The following is a 17,617-nucleotide window of genomic DNA, read 5'->3' on the forward strand; positions in this document are numbered from 1 at the left end:
CTTTATTCAATTGTATTTTATCTCTAGGTTTTTTTCCAAGCTGTCTTTATGTGTGTGCATAAACAGTTCACGGGAACAGTAGATCTAATAAGATGCATTTTAAGCGTTAGCAAATTTAAGGGTTGTAAGGATCGCTTTTGTTGAGAACAGTGGGGTCCAAATCCAGGCCTCGAGGGCCGGTGCCCTGCAGCTTTTAGGCTACGTTCACACTGCAGGTCTTAATGCTCAATTCCGATTTTTTGATCAAATCCGATTTTTTTGTCTGCTCGTTCACACTACAAATAAAATGCGACAGCAAACGCGCTCTAGTGTGAACGCTCAAAGCGGCCCGCATGCGCAAAAGAAGATGTCACACACAACGTGCTCTGTTTAGACCCAGAGCAACAGTATTGTTTGACTGATGGCCCTTAATATAAAGACTTCGGTCTTCACGTTTCCCAATTTTTGCTTTAAGTTATTTTGTTATTTACATAATAATGTAGATAACCTAATAATGATCCTTATTGCCGTTTAAGAGAGGAGCGGTGCTTCAAAGGATAGCTGTAGATTTCTGTCAGAATCTGCAGATTATACAGTACAAATAAAATGTTTACGTTGTCTTCCCAACAGTTTCACTGACATCCACACTGGATGGCCAGGAAGCGTTCGCGATGTCTTCTCGGGCGCTTCTCTGGCGCTGATAATTGGCTTCAGTCTTGTGTCGGTGACGTAAAAGGCGGATTTAATGCGACTTGACCGTTCAAACAGCAGTCGCTTTCTAAAACATCGGATATGTATCGGATTCAGTACCACATACGAAAGTGACCCAGATCGGATTTGAAAATATCGGATTTGCGCCGTTCACACTGTCATAGCATGATCGGATATGGGTCGCATAGGGTCAAAAAAATCGGATTTGATGCGCTTTCGCCTGCAGTGTGAACGTAGCCTTAGATGTGTCCTTGAGCCATCACAGCTGATTTAAATGGCTAAATTACCTCCTCAGCATGTATTGAAGTTCTCCAGAGTCCTGGTAATGAACTAATCATTTGATTCAGGTATGTAGACCCAGGGTGATGTCTAAAACCTGCAGGACACCGGCCCGTGAGGCCTGGAGTTGGCCAAACCTGGTCTAGAAAAAACACAGGGGTCAACTTAAGGCTGCGATGCCCTGAAAAAACACTGGAGAAACCCTGGAGTTCCTAGATCAGCTGGCAAGTCTTTAATGAAAAGGTTAACTGGTTAGTTTGTTCAAGTAGAGCCGTCTGCTGTTGTCTCTTGCTTTTCCTTATCCTGTTGCAGCTGATATTTTGGATAAAAAGTTCAGTAACATTCACAAAGGCCATTTCATTGGCCTCAGTTATTCCTTCACCATTAAAGAGGAACTAAACCACCACTGAAAAAGTTGTCTGTAGTCATGATAAAACCCTTTAATAAAATGTATTTGTATAGAGAGCAGTTGCAAGTCTGCAGCTATTCACCAAGGGTTGTTCTGTTGACAGAAGAGAAAAGGTGTAATTGGCTAGAACGTGTACAGGACCTACATCACACTTGTCTTGTAGTCTGATCTTCACAGAAGGCAGTGATAATTTATTTAGCATCATAATGATTAAGCTGTTGTCTTATTTGGCATTGTGAAATTAATACATGATGGTAATAATAAACTCACAGTAGACCATGCATTTAAAAAAAAAAAAAAAAAAAACATTACGTAGCTCCATAGGTGGAGGAGGTTGATGTATTTCTTGAAAGACTACTCAATTAGGAGCTAATGTGGCTAAAATGAACATCCATCTATGTCAGGTTGTTAAAATTTTTGGGTATTATTCATGTAAGTCTTTGGTATTGATGGATAGAAAAACCTTTATTAAATGCCATCACATATAATAATGGAGACAAAATGACAAATAGCAGTGGACTGTAAAAGACCAGCCTGGTAAGGTGTAAGAGATACTTTATGCAAAGTAAGATGTCAGAGCAGAAATTTGATCAATGGCTGCTAATTTTCTTTAAGCTGACCTCAGCCCAAGCTAATACTCATTCCGCCGGGCAACATCTGTTCAGTGCTCCCCCAAGTAAAGGCTTCTTCTAATTGCTGCCCTTTGTTTGATCATAATTGACTGTCGGCTTATTTCTCAGTATATGAATCTTAAAGTTAAGAGTTAAAAAGCGGAATTTTAGATCTGTGCTTGAGAGACACACAACTCAGACAGTAGCTGAGTCGTTGGTTCTCAAAGGCAACATGTTGGATGTAAAGACCTGACTGACTTTGATTTTAAAGGGTCAGTCGATTAATTGAAGCATCTGCCAGTCAGAAAGCTTTATTGGTTGCTTATGATCAGGTGGTTCTGAGTTCTGCAGGGGTTTTTTCTTCTGATTAATAATTCCAGTATTGATTCTGATTGGCATTTTTGTGGTATAATTACTATGTGTTGCTGCTCCAGCTTTGAACACTGTAGGACCTGCACAGATTGAAAGCAGAAGTGTAAATAAAAGTTTGGCTGATGCCCATTATTAGTAATCAGGGAGATTAAAACAAATGATTGAAGAAATGTTCTTTAAAAAAACCAAACAATTATTTGTCTTGTATGAATAAATGTATTATGGCAGGAAACCTGTCTTTCAGAACAATGCAGCTTAATTCCTAATGATTTCTATATCCTAATGCTTACAAGCTGTAATCTTGAGTAACAGCTGTCATTGTTCTGTTTGTGGTCCTTTTAAATATGCTTTTGTATCCTTTGTGTTTTTAGTGGGTTTTTTTGTTTTTTCCCCACATGTTGCGTCCTGCAGTTTCTTTGTTTTCTTTTTTAAATAAGCCATCAACCTGCCAGAGACTACAAAACAAAAGCTGACATTTTTAGATGGCCCTGAGCGTACATATTAAAAAATGTGAGCTGCTCCTTCATAAATAACATCAACAAACAACAGTCAGCAAAGTCACTGTCAGATATTTTGTGACTCTTTGTTTGTAGATGGGCATCTCTGCATGTGCCTTTTATTAGTTTGCCTTACTTTAGATTTTCCAGCCGATCCAGTTATTGCAAGATTATTTTTGCACAGCTGTACCCTAGTTTTAACCATTTGTCACTGTACCCTAGTTTTAACCATTTGTCACTGTACCCTAGTTTTAACCATTTGTCACTGCAACAAGTGCCTTTTTTGGGGGGGGGCGTATTTTAGTGTTGCTGGGAAGCCATGCATGCCTGTCAGCAATGGACAGAGCACAAATGTGGTGTTGCAACTTGCTAGCTTACATTTGAACTACAACTCTGCAAAGGTAAACTAAATCTAAAGCTCCAAGCTGCTGCTTCAGACTGTGAGCGTGATACTCATTGTTGCTCTGTGCTTTTAAACCGGTATTGATGTCAAGTAACTAATCAAATCACATTTGTAACTCCGAGTATTTTATCATCATTCTGTTAAAAAAGAAAACAAATGCTGAATAGCCACCTCAGCTTTACAGGGCTCAAAGAATTGGATCCAGATGACTCAAATGTCTCGTGAAGTGTTTCTCAACAGGTCGCAGCTGCTTTGGCAGCCTGTGAACGGCCAAAAGAATATTTGCCACAGGTGATCTTCTATTCTGTAAAACACGATACATTTACTGTGGTTTGTCTGCATCTTACGACTGAGTGATAATCAAAACATGTTCTTGTGTCGTTAGTCTGTTTCCTTCACCTCTTCGCCACCTCCCTCGAACACATTTATCATCACAGTCAACTTTGGGAGGGTCAAAAACAAGGCGAACACAATAGTTTAGCAGCAGAGATATTTAGCTGTAAATAGATTCCGTTCCCTGTAATCGCACTTGCACTAAACTTATTCACTCACTACTTCCAGCTTGCAGTGATGAGACCAAAAGCATGCCTCTAAACAAGCTTTGAGGGGGCGTCGTGCTGTGCTTTGAAAAGTTTGACGGTGGGCTCTTTGGTTGGCCTTTGATTATATCCAGGAGAGAAAAAAAAAGGAGAAAAATCTGTGGGAAGTTTGCCTTGCTCTTTGTGAGGATTGTTAATGCTTCCGTTTCTGCCAAGGTTGTAAGAACCCTACCTGACAGAGTGAACTGTACATTGGTCTTTGAAAGGAAATGATCAGAAGCCGACGGGGCTTTCTGTACAGTGGCTCCATGGTGAGTAGCAGACAGGAACTGTTCTGATGCACACACAGTACATGTAAGTGTTTTGCTCTTAAATTGATACATACTGTGCTTTTTCCCCTGTCTGTGGAATAAAGACCTGTTTTCTAAGAACCTATACTACTGCTATTCTGCTCTACTGGCATACCTTTTATAATGGTAGAATGTAATATCAATCAGTCATTAGCTTCGTGCCAATGGCTGATTGTTTCAATTCAATTCAATTCAATTTTATTTATATAGCGCCAAATCACAACAAAAGTCGCCTCAAAGCGCTTCATAGATATAGAGAAAAACCCAACAATCATATGACCCCCTGTGAGCACTTTGGCGACAGTGGGAAGGAAAAACTCCCTTTTAACAGGAAGAAACCTCCGGCAGAACCAGGCTCAGGGAGGGGCGGGGCCATCTGCTGCGACAAGTTGGAGCAAAAGAAGAAAAACAGGATAAAGACATGCTGTGGAAGAGAGACAGAGATTAATAACAGATATGATCAGTGATCAAATGTTGTTTTGCACATTTATATTACATTGAATCTGCCTTGTTCTAGTTTTGTGTCAGTAACTCTACTTATGGTAGACTGTATTAAAGATATATGTAGCTTCTGGATCTGAAAAGTACCTGAAACCCGCTTTCTTTTTATTGGCCATTAGGGGAGTGCGAGGTTTGTGGTTGCAAAGTAATTTTCACTGTGTAGAGATCTCGGATAAAACAGACCTCAGCTCCCTTGCTTAACTAACTTGTAGAGATGCTAGTTTAACGTGTCATAATAATGGAATAATGGGATGGTACTAATGAGGTCACTCAACCCTATTCTTGATGCCAGTATGAGCAGATTTGAAGGTGTTTCATGTGCTGTGATTTGGCAACATTTGTAAGCCAGAGCCTGAGATGTATCACTGAGAGCACAACGCTCCTTCAAAACTTCTTAATAAGCATGCCATTACTCCCTGTTCCATTGTGTTGTGATGTAGGTAGGTCTTACTCATCAAACTGTTGAGCATTTTAGGGTAACTATTGTGCAAATTTGGTACTTGCTAGTTAGCCGAGTAAGTTAGGAGCTGAGATATGCAAGCTAGGCTAACTGGCTCTTTTTTTAGAAGATGGTCTTCGGAAAAAGAGAGCTTGCTAGTTGTAGATTCCAAATGTTGGCACCAAATCTAAGTAGAGTCATTTCGTGTCATTTGAACACCTGTTCAGTTATCAGGAAGAAAGGAGAAATCATGTTTAGTTACAAATTAAGAAAATATTGCTCCATTTTTGGCTTTCTGACACGGGATACTCTGGATATGTTCATGGAAGTTTTCCTTCCCACTGTTACCAAGTGCTTGTCCAAAGGCGGTCATGTGATTGTTAAGTTTTCTCTTTATTATTGTATTTTTTTTAAAGTTTTGATATATAAATAGAATCTAATTGAATGTCCTTTTTGCTAAAGTATTTGGCTGCACAGAGCCTAAGATGGCTGAGCGGTTTGCAGCCTACACAAACATACTCCGATTCAGTCCTCCAAAAATGCAGTTCAATTTGGATGACTTAATGCGTAGATCTAATGCCGATTGGTTGTGAAGTGGAAGGGAACAGAATTCACTACAAACAGCAGAGGTGCAAGAAGCTGCTGTTGGTGCTTTTCATTGCTTTTAAAGTCAGTTTCACTTCAGCTTTTTACCCCTCAGCTATGAAAGGCCGATAGGGTATTGTTGTCACCCTGCCGGGTGAGCAGGCGGGCAGCGTGGACTCCCGAGTTTGTGAATGCAATAACTCGAGAACAAGGCGACGAGGAGTTTGAAATTGTTACCACAGGTATATCTACTAGGAGCCTGAGGAGTAGTATCATTGACTGCCAGTATCTTTGTATATTATAATTTTGTTCTTTTCCACAGCCGGGAAGGACCTCCAGCACATCAACCGTAGTCTTTAGGCTGGTTGTTTGTGACACTGCAGTCTGGTGAAGTACTTGTTTCCATCAAGGTTAAATATAGTAGCTGCAGTGTCAGAACCTCATATGTGTTGGTTCAAATGTCTGTTTATCATAACTGTAAACCTGAGAATGTTAACTTTATTTAGATGAAATAGCTTTCCTAAGCCAGTTTTTACAAATGTTTTTTACACTGTTCTGCTTTTTAATAAACAGCCCATCTGTCCCTCATATTTTGATTGTAGTAACAGAAAAATAGAACCCATTTAAATCCTTAGCAGCTGCCACAGAGACGAGGCTAAACGATTGTTAGTGTTCGCTTTCATGGTAGATCGTCGTGGGCAGACTGGACTGAGATGATCATATTTTAGAAGGAATTAATGATGAATATTCATTTGTTTTCCTGACAGACATAAAAAGAAAAACTGTTTTATTTGTCTTACACTGCAATTTATTGGTGCCCTAAAGGGTTAACCTGATTCAAATTTGATTCAGCAAATGGAACACGAGGAACAACCTGACCTCCTTTTTAAAAATTTTTCTTTCTCCATTTTTACATCAGACTTATTACTACTGGCACTTTTACCCTCTACCTTAACCAAGGCACACTGTGTTGTTCATGTAACCACCAACAAAACCTGGTTTGATGTCAGACGTGATCCTGACTTACGCCCCTCTCATTAATCTCACTTTCAGCTTGATGCTTGTTAAGGTCAAAGACTGGACATTTGCTGAGGCTATATTCATTCCTATTGATCTGAAAGCAGCCAGTTGGGTAGTTTGTTGGTCCGTAGCCATTGCCATTATAAATTGAGCAGCTAATACAATAAAGGATTGATGAGCTTTTGTTATTGGTTTTTTGTTGTTGTTTTTTTTAAAATAGTGTAATATTTTTTAATTAACTTTTTGATAAAATTCATCAAAATGGAAATATTAAAATAAAAGTTGACATTTTTACAGGAAGTTTGTATGGCATTGACTGTTTGACAGTGCAACCGTCTCTCTAATTTAATTTAACAAGCCAGGAAATAAACCAATGTTAAACTGTAATCCTTATGAGAGTTATATAGGATAAACAAAGGAAGACATAAAATAAGCAGCACATAATTAGATTATTAATATTATTTTATTTTGTTTATCTTTGAACTAATACAACAGTACCTGCATCAAACATCTGATTCCAGCTTCTTTAATCCCTCCAACTTTAATCACCGTCATTACAGTACAGCATATTACCCAATTATATGGAAAAGGAAAAGTGCTTTCCAGATATAATTACATGCATAATTAGAATCTGTAGTGGATCAACCGAACAGACTAATGTACGAGGTTCTCCTTGATGATAATTTGAACAGGAATTAGTCCTTTAATAGAGCTTTTCATCATCGGAAATTTAATGGCAAACAATGAAATGTGCTAATCTTTACCTTGCTGCAGTACTCTCCAGAGATTTGGGCACCCACTACACTTATTTTCTGTTTCATGTTTTCCTTTTTGGAGGCTCACAGCTCTTAAGAAATTCTTATATATTGTATTTATCTTATATAATGTTGGTGCAGTCCCTCAGTTCTTTCACTTCCTGAAAAAAAAGCTTCCTGTAGCTCCTCATCCCCTTTAAGCCATCTTTCATCTGATTGGCTGCTCCTCAATTAAAAAAAAAAGGTTTAGGCAGGTGATGAGTGAGGCTTCCTGAGCCAGAGCTGTGTACCTGAGATGACCATATTCGTGATAGGCTTCCTGTTTGATATTTCAGAGTCAAGAGTAGAGAGGAAAGTGTCCTGGAAGCCTTTGGCTCACAGCTGTTACAAAGACTGACCTCATTATTACCTTGCTCTTGGTCATGCTTTAATTAGCATAAAGAACTAGTAGTGCATAAGTCTGCGCGTGCGTGCGTGCGTGCGTGTGTGTGTTGGTTAGAGAGAATAGGAAAACACATAAAAATGAGCCAAAGGAAAACATAACATCCTTTGTTAATTTTTGTGGTCTTACATAAAGATCTGAAATTTAAATGAATAAAAGAAAACAACAATTCTTATCATGAAATAAATATTTAAATCCAAATTTATGTGCTGCAGTCATGGGCCTTTCTCTTAGGTATTTTGTTTAGTGTCCTTTATGTCAGTGTTCTCCAGTAATGCACAATGTCTGTAGATGTGTAACTGTTCCTCCGTACCGAATCTTTGGTTGGAATTTGTTAAATGCATTTTCACTGAAAGGCTGAGGGCATAAACAGACATTCTCTCACAGCCATATTCACTAAAGATTCCCAGGATTCAGTGGAGCTTTATGTATTATTTGCCAGATGTTTCTTATAGAAATAAAGACATGTTGATTTAATTTGTATTCCGTGGAGGAAGGGAATTAATGAATCCAATTTGCACTTGAGAGGAGGCCAAAATGCAAAATGAAAAGGGTATTTGTGGCATTTACAGTGTGAATTCATGCTGCTGTTAAAGAAGATAAAAATGTGCTCACAAAGCTCCTTTTAACAAAAATATAATAGGTGGATGACATCTTAGGCGAGGAGAGCGACAACGAGAGTGAGGGCCGAGGGAAGGAGAAGCCAGGTAACGAGGAGATGGAGGATGAAGAGGAGCAGCAGCAACGGCACCAGCAGGCAGGAGCTGGACAGACGGTGGGAAGGAGACTCGGTCCTCAGGCGCTGAGCATCGATGAGAGGCTTCAGACTCCATCCAATGTGGCCAGTCAGTGTCAAAGTGTGGCAAGGTGAGGCACAGAACTTTTTATCTCTTGCCGTTTAACTCCCCCCGCTGCAGCTTTTTGGGCCTCAAACACAGGCATCGTGGGATAGAGGGAAGTCATAAAGTTATTCTAAAGTTACAACCATCTACATGCCAGATATTTACTATTACTGCCCCCCGATGCTTGCACTCACTGTCAGTGATGCTCATCTTGCATAAACATGTCTAGGTGAGAAGTATGCTAAGCTTAAATTATAGTTTAACAAGTCCATAGGGGAATCTTGCAAAATGTACTGTATATTTTCAGGGTCTTATTTCTCCGATGACTATTAACATAACACACCACTTCATCAGCACTACTTTGCTGAAGCCAGACGGTCTGGTCCGTTGCCATGGAGACTAATTCCAAACAGACAGCAGGCGCTCGAAGAGTTCTGAACATATGAGAGTCTCTTATTGCTGAAAAACATGCCGAGTCGTCAGACTGCCAGCGTTTAATCTCACAGGACAAAGTATTTTGCTGTCTTTGGTACATTCAGAGTGTGGATTATTATGAAATTAAGCATTTCTCATTAAAATGCGCTGCAGTCTACAGAAGCATTCTGCCCAAAACTATTTTTTTGATGTATGAAAAGCCTCTCCAAGAGATGGAAATGGCAAGCATGAATTAGACCCAGACAATCTGGTTCCAGATAAGAAAAAAAAATTGTAAAGGTTAAATAATACAGATATCAATCAATAATACAGATATTCCTGGATGTTACAACTTGCACACATATTTTAGGATGGCAGAAGGTAATATAAAACTGCCACAGTTTAGTTTAGGGATGTTTTGGGGTTGTAAATAACCTCTGTCTAAGCATGCACCACATTTGCTAGTCCTCTAAAATAATACTACTACAGATATGAAAGTTGCATTTCATTCATCATGGAATTGTTTTATTTTTGGGATTAATTCCAACACTAAGCTATATTTCTTTCTCTTCATGTGTGCTAACATGGAGTGTGTGCATGTTAACTTGTGTAGCAAAATCCTGTATTGAGTAGATAAGGTTAGCCAATTCATTTAATCGCCTCATTGTGCTAAGTTGTAGTTAGCTGATCGCTAGCAAAAGCATATCTGTGTACAAGTTCTAACTGGCTTAAAGACTTTGACACTTATTGTGTGTCATTTCAAATAGATATGTGAAATAGATCTGTAGCCCGCCAGCTAACACGCAGACAGTTAGCTGAAACATGTTTTGGGTATTTTTGATGATACTGAATTTTTTTTTGTTTTACATACTCAATTTTACATTTCCTTTAATGATGCATCTAATTAATATATTTTAAAATAAAATCAAAAATGCAGTAGATCACTAAAGTCAATCAGTATTCACAGTATGCCATTGCCGTGTTGTCCTAAACAAGCTAAAATTTGCAAATACAGTGTGTGGAGAGTGGCTGCAATGCACACCTGCAGTCGGGAAAATTTAAATGCATAATTTCTACATAGGAATATTGTGATAACGCACCGAGGCCCGAAACTGTGGGTTTTGTTTTTGGTTTTTTTGGGGTTTTTTTAAACCTATATATGGGTGTTGATCTAACTGTGAGGCTTGAGGTGCGCCCTCCTTTCATTTCAAATATTCGTTTCCTTTTGCGTTCTGAATTTCAGGACTCCTGTCATTTGTTCTATTGACTCAAATACAGCGTAGTGTTGTACTGCACCTGTTAGTGCATTTTACCTCTGCCACTCCATATGGTGCTTTTGTTGAGCACCTCTAGTACCTAATGCACCTAGCAATTGTGTATAAGTATTAAATATGTACTTCAGGCCTAAATATTTGTTGTGTTGTATATTATAAAGAAAAGATCTGCTAAGCTAAACTCCAGCTTTGACGAGGTAGACGGAGAAACTCCACAGCTTCCACCCTGAGCTCTTTAGATAATAGCACTAATATTTGACCGTTGCACCTTTTTCTCAAGACTTGGGTTTCCTTGTGTAATTCAGCGTTCAGCCTCACTGCTCTGACTGTCAGAGCATAAAATTGAGTATTTTTCTACATTGCATTCACCCAGAAGCCTCTCCTTTTTTCTCCCTATGAATGGTTTTGGCTGTGGCTCAGTATCCATGGTTGCCCAGACATGTCAGTCCATCTGTCACCTGGTCCGACAACTTTGGTTGCCGCTAATGAGTGAAGCCTGAAACGCACTGTCCACAGTGTTGTTTACTGGTTGTTGAAAACCTTTGCAAGTCCACCTCCAGTCTGTGCGGTGGTGCAGAGGAGCAGCACATGATTAAACAGCCTGACACACAAGGGGAAGGGGTGTAAATTTGATTCTGAAAGCAGTGTGGACTGAAATTGGCTGGTAGGTGTTTGGTTCCTTCCATGAAAAGACACCAGCGACAGTCTAATAATATCACCCTGTGCTCACCACTGTGATGCTCTGACAACTGTTTCTGTTTGTAAAGAATATTCAGCTCACAGGTTTTTGTTGTATGAGGTTAAAATTGCACTCAGGAGCGTTGAATTCCTTTCTGTGCGTTTAGCTTGACTGACCACTGTTTCTCTCCAGTTTCCACTGATATTTTACAAGTTAGCCTAGTTAGTTTTCATGTGTAAATAATAGTAAAGTACCACAAAGGAACCAGCATTGTTCTCATATAAAAATCATTCACCGTTTAAAACAACACAGAACAACTTTGAAGCTGAACTGCTTGAAGGTGTCATGTGTTGATTTTAAATCTGAGCTACTGATATTTCTCCTTCTGTAGTTTTTTTTAATTTTCATTTTACTGTTTATAAACATTTATGATGAATTAATGCAAGAAATTAATTCGTGGCAGCTTCTGAGGGTGAAAACTGAAGCCAGCGTCTAAGTCCTGAGACATGCAGTTCTTTGACTGAACACTTGAGGCTTTCTCCAATAGTCGCGATATCTTTTGGTAAAATAACAAACTTAAAAGAAATAAAATTAATTTAGACTAAACAGAAAATGTAACTTTCACTAACAAAAACACAACAAGCCTTCATTAAGCTGTATCATCTAACCAGTCTGGTATCAGACCACGTTCACAGGTTATCTTTATATTTTAATAGAAACAGCTGGAAACGCGTTCGTCTTTCACTCTACCTGCGCTCACCGTGTCGGTAGCGGCTCCGCCTCTTTGCTCTCGCGGTGTGCAAACAGACTCTGTGTTTTTGTTTATAACTGGAGTCATGTGGGCTGAATGTTGTCAGACTTTTATTCAAACGCTGCTCCTGAATACGTTTGTATTGCAGGTCTGCATTTTGCCTCAGTTGTGGTTGAAACGCTCATGTTTCCATAGTGACAGTTGCACGCTGCAGAGCGTGCATTGACCGAAGCATCGGAGCACAGAATTAGTGTGGAGAATTTTTTATGATTGAATTATTTGAATTAGTCGATGAATCGTTGAAGCCCTACTGTTAACTAACATAAAGAGTGTGACACGTGAAATGGATGCTGACAGAAAACATAGTATGAATACGAAAAATAAGGCTTTAAATTCCCCATAAACCTGTTTAAAAATCATATAGATGTTAATAATCACTGTATGTGCAACTACGTTTGTGCAAAGTTTTATTCAGATTAGTTCATTCGTGAAGGAGGAGATGGGATACATCCAGACGTATACATACATACATACATAAATGCTACAGCTGCTACAATCATGATGGTAAGATTATTATTCTGCCTCCAATTAGTAGTTTGTAAGTTTGTAACATGTTTTTTTTTTCTATAAATCCAACAGAATAATAGTTCAGATTTGACAGTACATACGTTGAGTCTTTCTGTTAGCAGGTATTTATTTGCATGTGTAGTAGGAGGCCAAATAAAACACTTTGCATAACACCATTTCTAAAATGTCAAAGATGCAAAGCTGAGCCATTTACTAGAGAGGGGGGAAACATCCTCAGTATCCGCCTCTGACTGTCTACAAGACCCTGTTAATGTAATTTTCCTGTCTGACACAGAAAAGTATTTGATTTTATTGTTGCCCAGTTTAACATTTCTAGAAGAATTCATATAGCGGCTTCCTGTTTTAGAACGGAGTAAGTGGGACCTCTGGTCCTCTGGGAGATGGCTTAATAGTTGCCATTCTGTCAGTCTCCATCCTGGCTCTTCCACTTCCTTGTATTTGGTACAAAACAGGCATACATCTGTTGCTAAGATACTGTAGTGATGCAACTGTCTCTGTTTTGTTCTTGCCATCATTCAGGATCTGCTTCAGCCTTTCTTGTTTCCATTTAAAGTGAAAACAACACTGCTCTTATTACGGTTCTTTTCAAGCTTCCTGTTCACCAAATTTAGACAGCTAACTGCAGGTAAATAATAACGTCCTGCTTTTATCAGATTTTTTTTTTTAGAAATACACCCTGTAAAGCGGGGAATTTGCACCTACGGCGCCAGCAATTTGTTTCTTAAGAGATAAAGCAGCACTTTTTGTTCTGAGGAGCAAAGCTGACAAAAACTATCTGAGAAAACGCAGTAGATTTATTCAGTTTTGCTGTTTAGTTGCACAAATCATTCCACTTGGATGATTAGATGCTCAGTCTTTTTAAAATGCACTGAAAGATGAACAGCTTGTAAGAATCTCCATTGGGCTGATTCCACTCCCTTGTTTGTTTGTTTGCTGATTTAAAGTGCTTTATTTTGGTGAATCAGCTGTGACTCGGTGCACATTCAGGGCAGCAAGTAATGTGGCACATGCAGGGGATCCGTTGAGATTCTGCTTTGTTGACTGTGCACACAGTACATCACAGTGCATTTTATTGTCTAACTAACTGATGCAAATAGCAGCAAAACTGAAATACAGATATGGATAAAGAAGAAGCAATAATGTAGAATCAACAATAGACCAGTGAGTTAGTGAGATAAGTTAAATTCACTTTTGTCTGTATACAATACAACAACACTCACCTCAAGGCGCCTTATTGTAAGGTAAAGACTCTACAATAATCCAGAAAAAAAACTGTACAATGAGCATTTGGTGACAGCCGTCTGCTGTGAGCGAATGTGGGTGAGGGGATATTTAACTTTTAGAAGCACAATAATAAATTTAGCAATGTAGCAAAGTAACGTATAAATATTGGAACTTGGTCACAAAAGTTGTTAATCCAGACAGCTTTATGGGTGTATATAATTCATACATGATTTAATACTGTGCTGTTAATTCACTGTAATTGTAGACGTGAGGCATGAGTGGAAAAGCAGAGCCGTGTTGGCCTTGGTGCATCTCTGCTCTCTCTGTGTGTGACAAAGGAGACACCAGGGAGCTGATTTCCTGCTTTATAGCCTGCACCAACAAGAAAGCATCAAATCACAGTTGACATCGGACACGTACAGCAACACAACGATCAGTCTTCCACAATCTATAACTAATGGACGGATATAAGCTGTAGAGGTCAAACAGATCATTTGTAACATTTGCCTTGTTCTTTTTTTCCTCCTTCTTTATGGGTTTGGAAATTGCTAACAGGAACAGTTGGCTAATAAGACTCATTAGCTAACTTATTAGTTGTAAAACCGAAAGAAATCCATTGTTAGAGTTGAAACAATCATGGTGCCGTAGTTGCTGAATTCACCTGCAACTGACCTGAACTTAAAAGTGAATAGTTTTTTGTTTTCTCACCATCTTTCTTCATGTTTTCAGCTACAATCAAGGATTAGTGTCTTGTGGAAATGGGCTTTAGAAGTTGAAGTTGGTATCTAGTTCAACTGTTTATGTTTCCAGGCCACCACCTGTGTCTTTAATACAACTTATTTAACCACAAAATGTTCATGCTAACCCAAGTCCTACATGTCATTGTCTTTAAGGTAAATAAATAGAATTTTGACATTTAAGATGGATAATAATAATAAGGAATGATTGCTCACATCAGGAAGTAGGCTATGTACTGTTTCACATAAAGTGATCCAGATAAAGCACTCTTTTCAAATGTTGCGTTAAACAGCTAATAGTAAACATTAAGCTAAGTCTTTGTGCAGAAAATATCAGCTCTCAGATATCCGTCAGCTTCTGCCAAACAAAATTTTTTGAGTTTTACACAGAAGTTTCCACAAAAGTCTTTTCATTGTGTTATGTTTACACTTTATAATTCTTCACATAGTAGAATTAAAAAGACAAGTTTAACTTCAAATCTCAGTAACCTTGGAAAGAGTTGACTATTTTTAATAAACAGTTAACAGGGTCGGGTTGAACAAGGACTCAATATTAGTAAGTATTCTGCAGCAAGAAGTGTAGGAATGACTTATGGATAATCTGGATGCATTTCCTTTTAGAGAGTGTTCCTCTGGGTTGTTGCTGATGTGTTTTGAACAGTTTCATTACTGTCTCCGCGAATTAACTACAGAGCAAAAGGAAGAATTTACTCATCTTGTTCAGTCAAAATCACCCAAACCCCATCTGTCTTAACTTTCTGTCACAACATGAAATGTCTTTAATAAAAGAGTAAGAAAGTCTTTGAAGACAGAGAAAAAAATCCAGTGGGCTGGTGTTTTTCAGCCCTCCTGGGGATTTGTTGGTGTCATTAGCTGCTGGTCGGGATTGATGTGAAAGATTTTTGATGAGGAGAAACACTCTGACAGATTTAAGATTATACAAGAAGGTTTGAGGTTTTGAGGGTCACTGCGGAAGAGGGATGAACCTGAATTTTTCAAAACTGAATTCAATGGTTTTGAAGCTAGTGCAATTTTGTTAGCAATGAGGTAGCTAGCTTTCACTGCAGCATCACTGCTGTCTCAGCTGTGAGTAAACACAGACTGCTGTTTCTTCAGACCCGCCAACAGTTCATTCACCTTCTCTCTTCTCCGCTGTCCTTGAAAGTTGTCATATTTGTCGGCATGAAGACTCACATAGTGGCGACGGAGGTTATATTCTTTCAGCACTGCAACATGCTGGGAACACACCAAACATACAGCTTTCCCATTCACGTCCGTGAATAAATAGGAGGATGACCATTTTTCTTGGAACACTCTGCACTCCGCATCCACTTTTCTTTTTTTTGACAGAGACATATTGGGGAAATAAGGGTGCCAAAGCACATCGGGTTTAAATTTCGCAGGCAAAACAAAGTAGCTCACAATTGCTATTGCGCCATCCAATGGACACAATTGGAACAGCAGTTAGTTTATTGAAAAATTGATGCTCATTTTTATACTTTACAAAATCATCTCATGGGCCAGATTAAAGCCATTTGCAGGCCTGATCCGGCCCGCGGGCCGTACGTTTGACACCCCTGCCTTAGTGACTCATGTGGACATGTTGAGGTGATGTCATTAAAATAAAGGAATCTATGTCTGAAAAGTGGCTTGACAGTTGAAACCATGGTTTATATAGGATGTTTCATAAGAACTGCTGCTCATCATTGGCTCACATTGGTATTTTTCTTTTTTTTTATAGCATATTGGCATGTCAACATCTTTCAGTTCAAAGCAGGGTTTCAGCAGGGTTGCACTGTTGACGTTTTCATTTGTGGAAAATGGAACATTCAGACAAAGGCGAGCAAGATATTAATGTTCTGATTGGCTTCATTCAGACATGATGAGACATTTATTACTGACCTCACACTCAAGAATGATCGGTGTTTAGTCTTGTTTAAGACTGCTTTCTGTAGCCTCTTTAATACATATATGAGAGCACACATGCACATGTTAGGCTGGGACTTACTGTAAAAGTATAACTGGTTAAACTCTGTGGGTTGGGTGCCCTGCATGGAGGTTTCTGTTTTTTTAGATGAAGACACAGGAGTGACAGATTTTTGCCAGATTGAACATGATGTAATGAGCCTTATTAATATGTATTTATTTTTATGTAAAGCAATACAAATGCTATCTAGTTTGACTTGTAAGTTTAATGAAGCCAGCTTTTAAACCAAAATAGTCTTGCAGTCTCTTTGGTTTGTTAATTTGCTATCAGGTGAAAGAACTGGGGCTGGGGCTGGTCTCAGCTGATATTCTTTACATATGTCATCTGTCAGGTCATTATTTCAATTTACAGCAGTATTTCACACAGTAGTTTGCAATTTGCTTGGCTCCAAACCACCATGTTCTGCACTCACTGCTGACAGTATTGGATGGTGATAAAGATGTATCTGTGATGAGGAAAAATTGCTCTTATGCTTTAAAATAATTGTGGGTTAATACTGCTCTTTTTCCTTTTTTTATTCATTGATAAATTGACCAGAATTTAATAAGAAAGGAGGCTATAGAGGCAGAAACAGCAGCTGTAACATGCTTATTTCTCTGAATTGGTTGTTCAGCAGGGGGTGGTTCAGTGGTTAGCACTGTTGCCTCACAGCAAGAAGCTCCTGAGTTCAATCCCAACATCAGGCCACTCTGATGGCCTGATGTTGGCCTTTCTGTGTGGAGTTTGCATGTTCTCCCTGTGTTTGCGTGGGTTCTCTCCGGGTACTCCGGCTTCCTCCCATAGTCCAAAGCGGATAAGTGGATGGATGGATGGGCTGTTCAGCATTATTAAAAACATTTAAGTTCTAGAAAGCACTTTTAAGCTTCCACAGCATCTTTGGCCAAATGTAACACTTGAAAAGAACAAGTCGTTTTGATTTTTAAATGTTCTTTTTGTCGGTGAGTGTTGTCCAGTGGTCAAATTACAGAGCTTCTCCTGGTAATAGCTTCCTGAAATAAAAAAACAAACAAACCCTACTGCCTTTTATCTTCATACCCTCATATGCTGTTCATGTTACCGGCCTAGTTCAAATATACAGTAACTCCTATCCTGTAATATAGTAATTATAGTACAGACTCATTATCTGTGACAGCTCTAATCCTGTAAGCTGTTTGACACACTTTCTCTCTGCTTCATCTACGGTAAACATGCAGGAAACACTGAACTCCTTTCCTGTCAACATAAAAGAT

The 17,617-nt window shown here is 38.9% G+C and overlaps 1 protein-coding gene across 3 annotated transcripts in view; it reads left to right on the plus strand.

The window, feature by feature from the left end:
• The window catches only part of ctdp1 (CTD (carboxy-terminal domain, RNA polymerase II, polypeptide A) phosphatase, subunit 1), a 99,759-nt gene that overhangs the window by 34,406 nt on the left and 47,736 nt on the right, over nt 1-17,617 (plus strand). For 2 of the 3 annotated variants that reach the window (XM_004563700.3, XM_004563701.3), the window contains exon 12: nt 8,536-8,759. The exons of the other annotated variant lie outside the window; for it this stretch is intronic. In XM_004563700.3, coding sequence (XP_004563757.1) covers nt 8,536-8,759 — 224 coding nt within the window. The remainder of the gene's footprint in view (nt 1-8,535; nt 8,760-17,617) is intronic. 3 annotated transcript variants of the gene reach the window in all.

The sequence above is a fragment of the Maylandia zebra genome, linkage group LG22, assembly GCF_041146795.1.
Source record: "Maylandia zebra isolate NMK-2024a linkage group LG22, Mzebra_GT3a, whole genome shotgun sequence".
Lineage (NCBI taxonomy): Eukaryota > Metazoa > Chordata > Actinopteri > Cichliformes > Cichlidae > Maylandia > Maylandia zebra.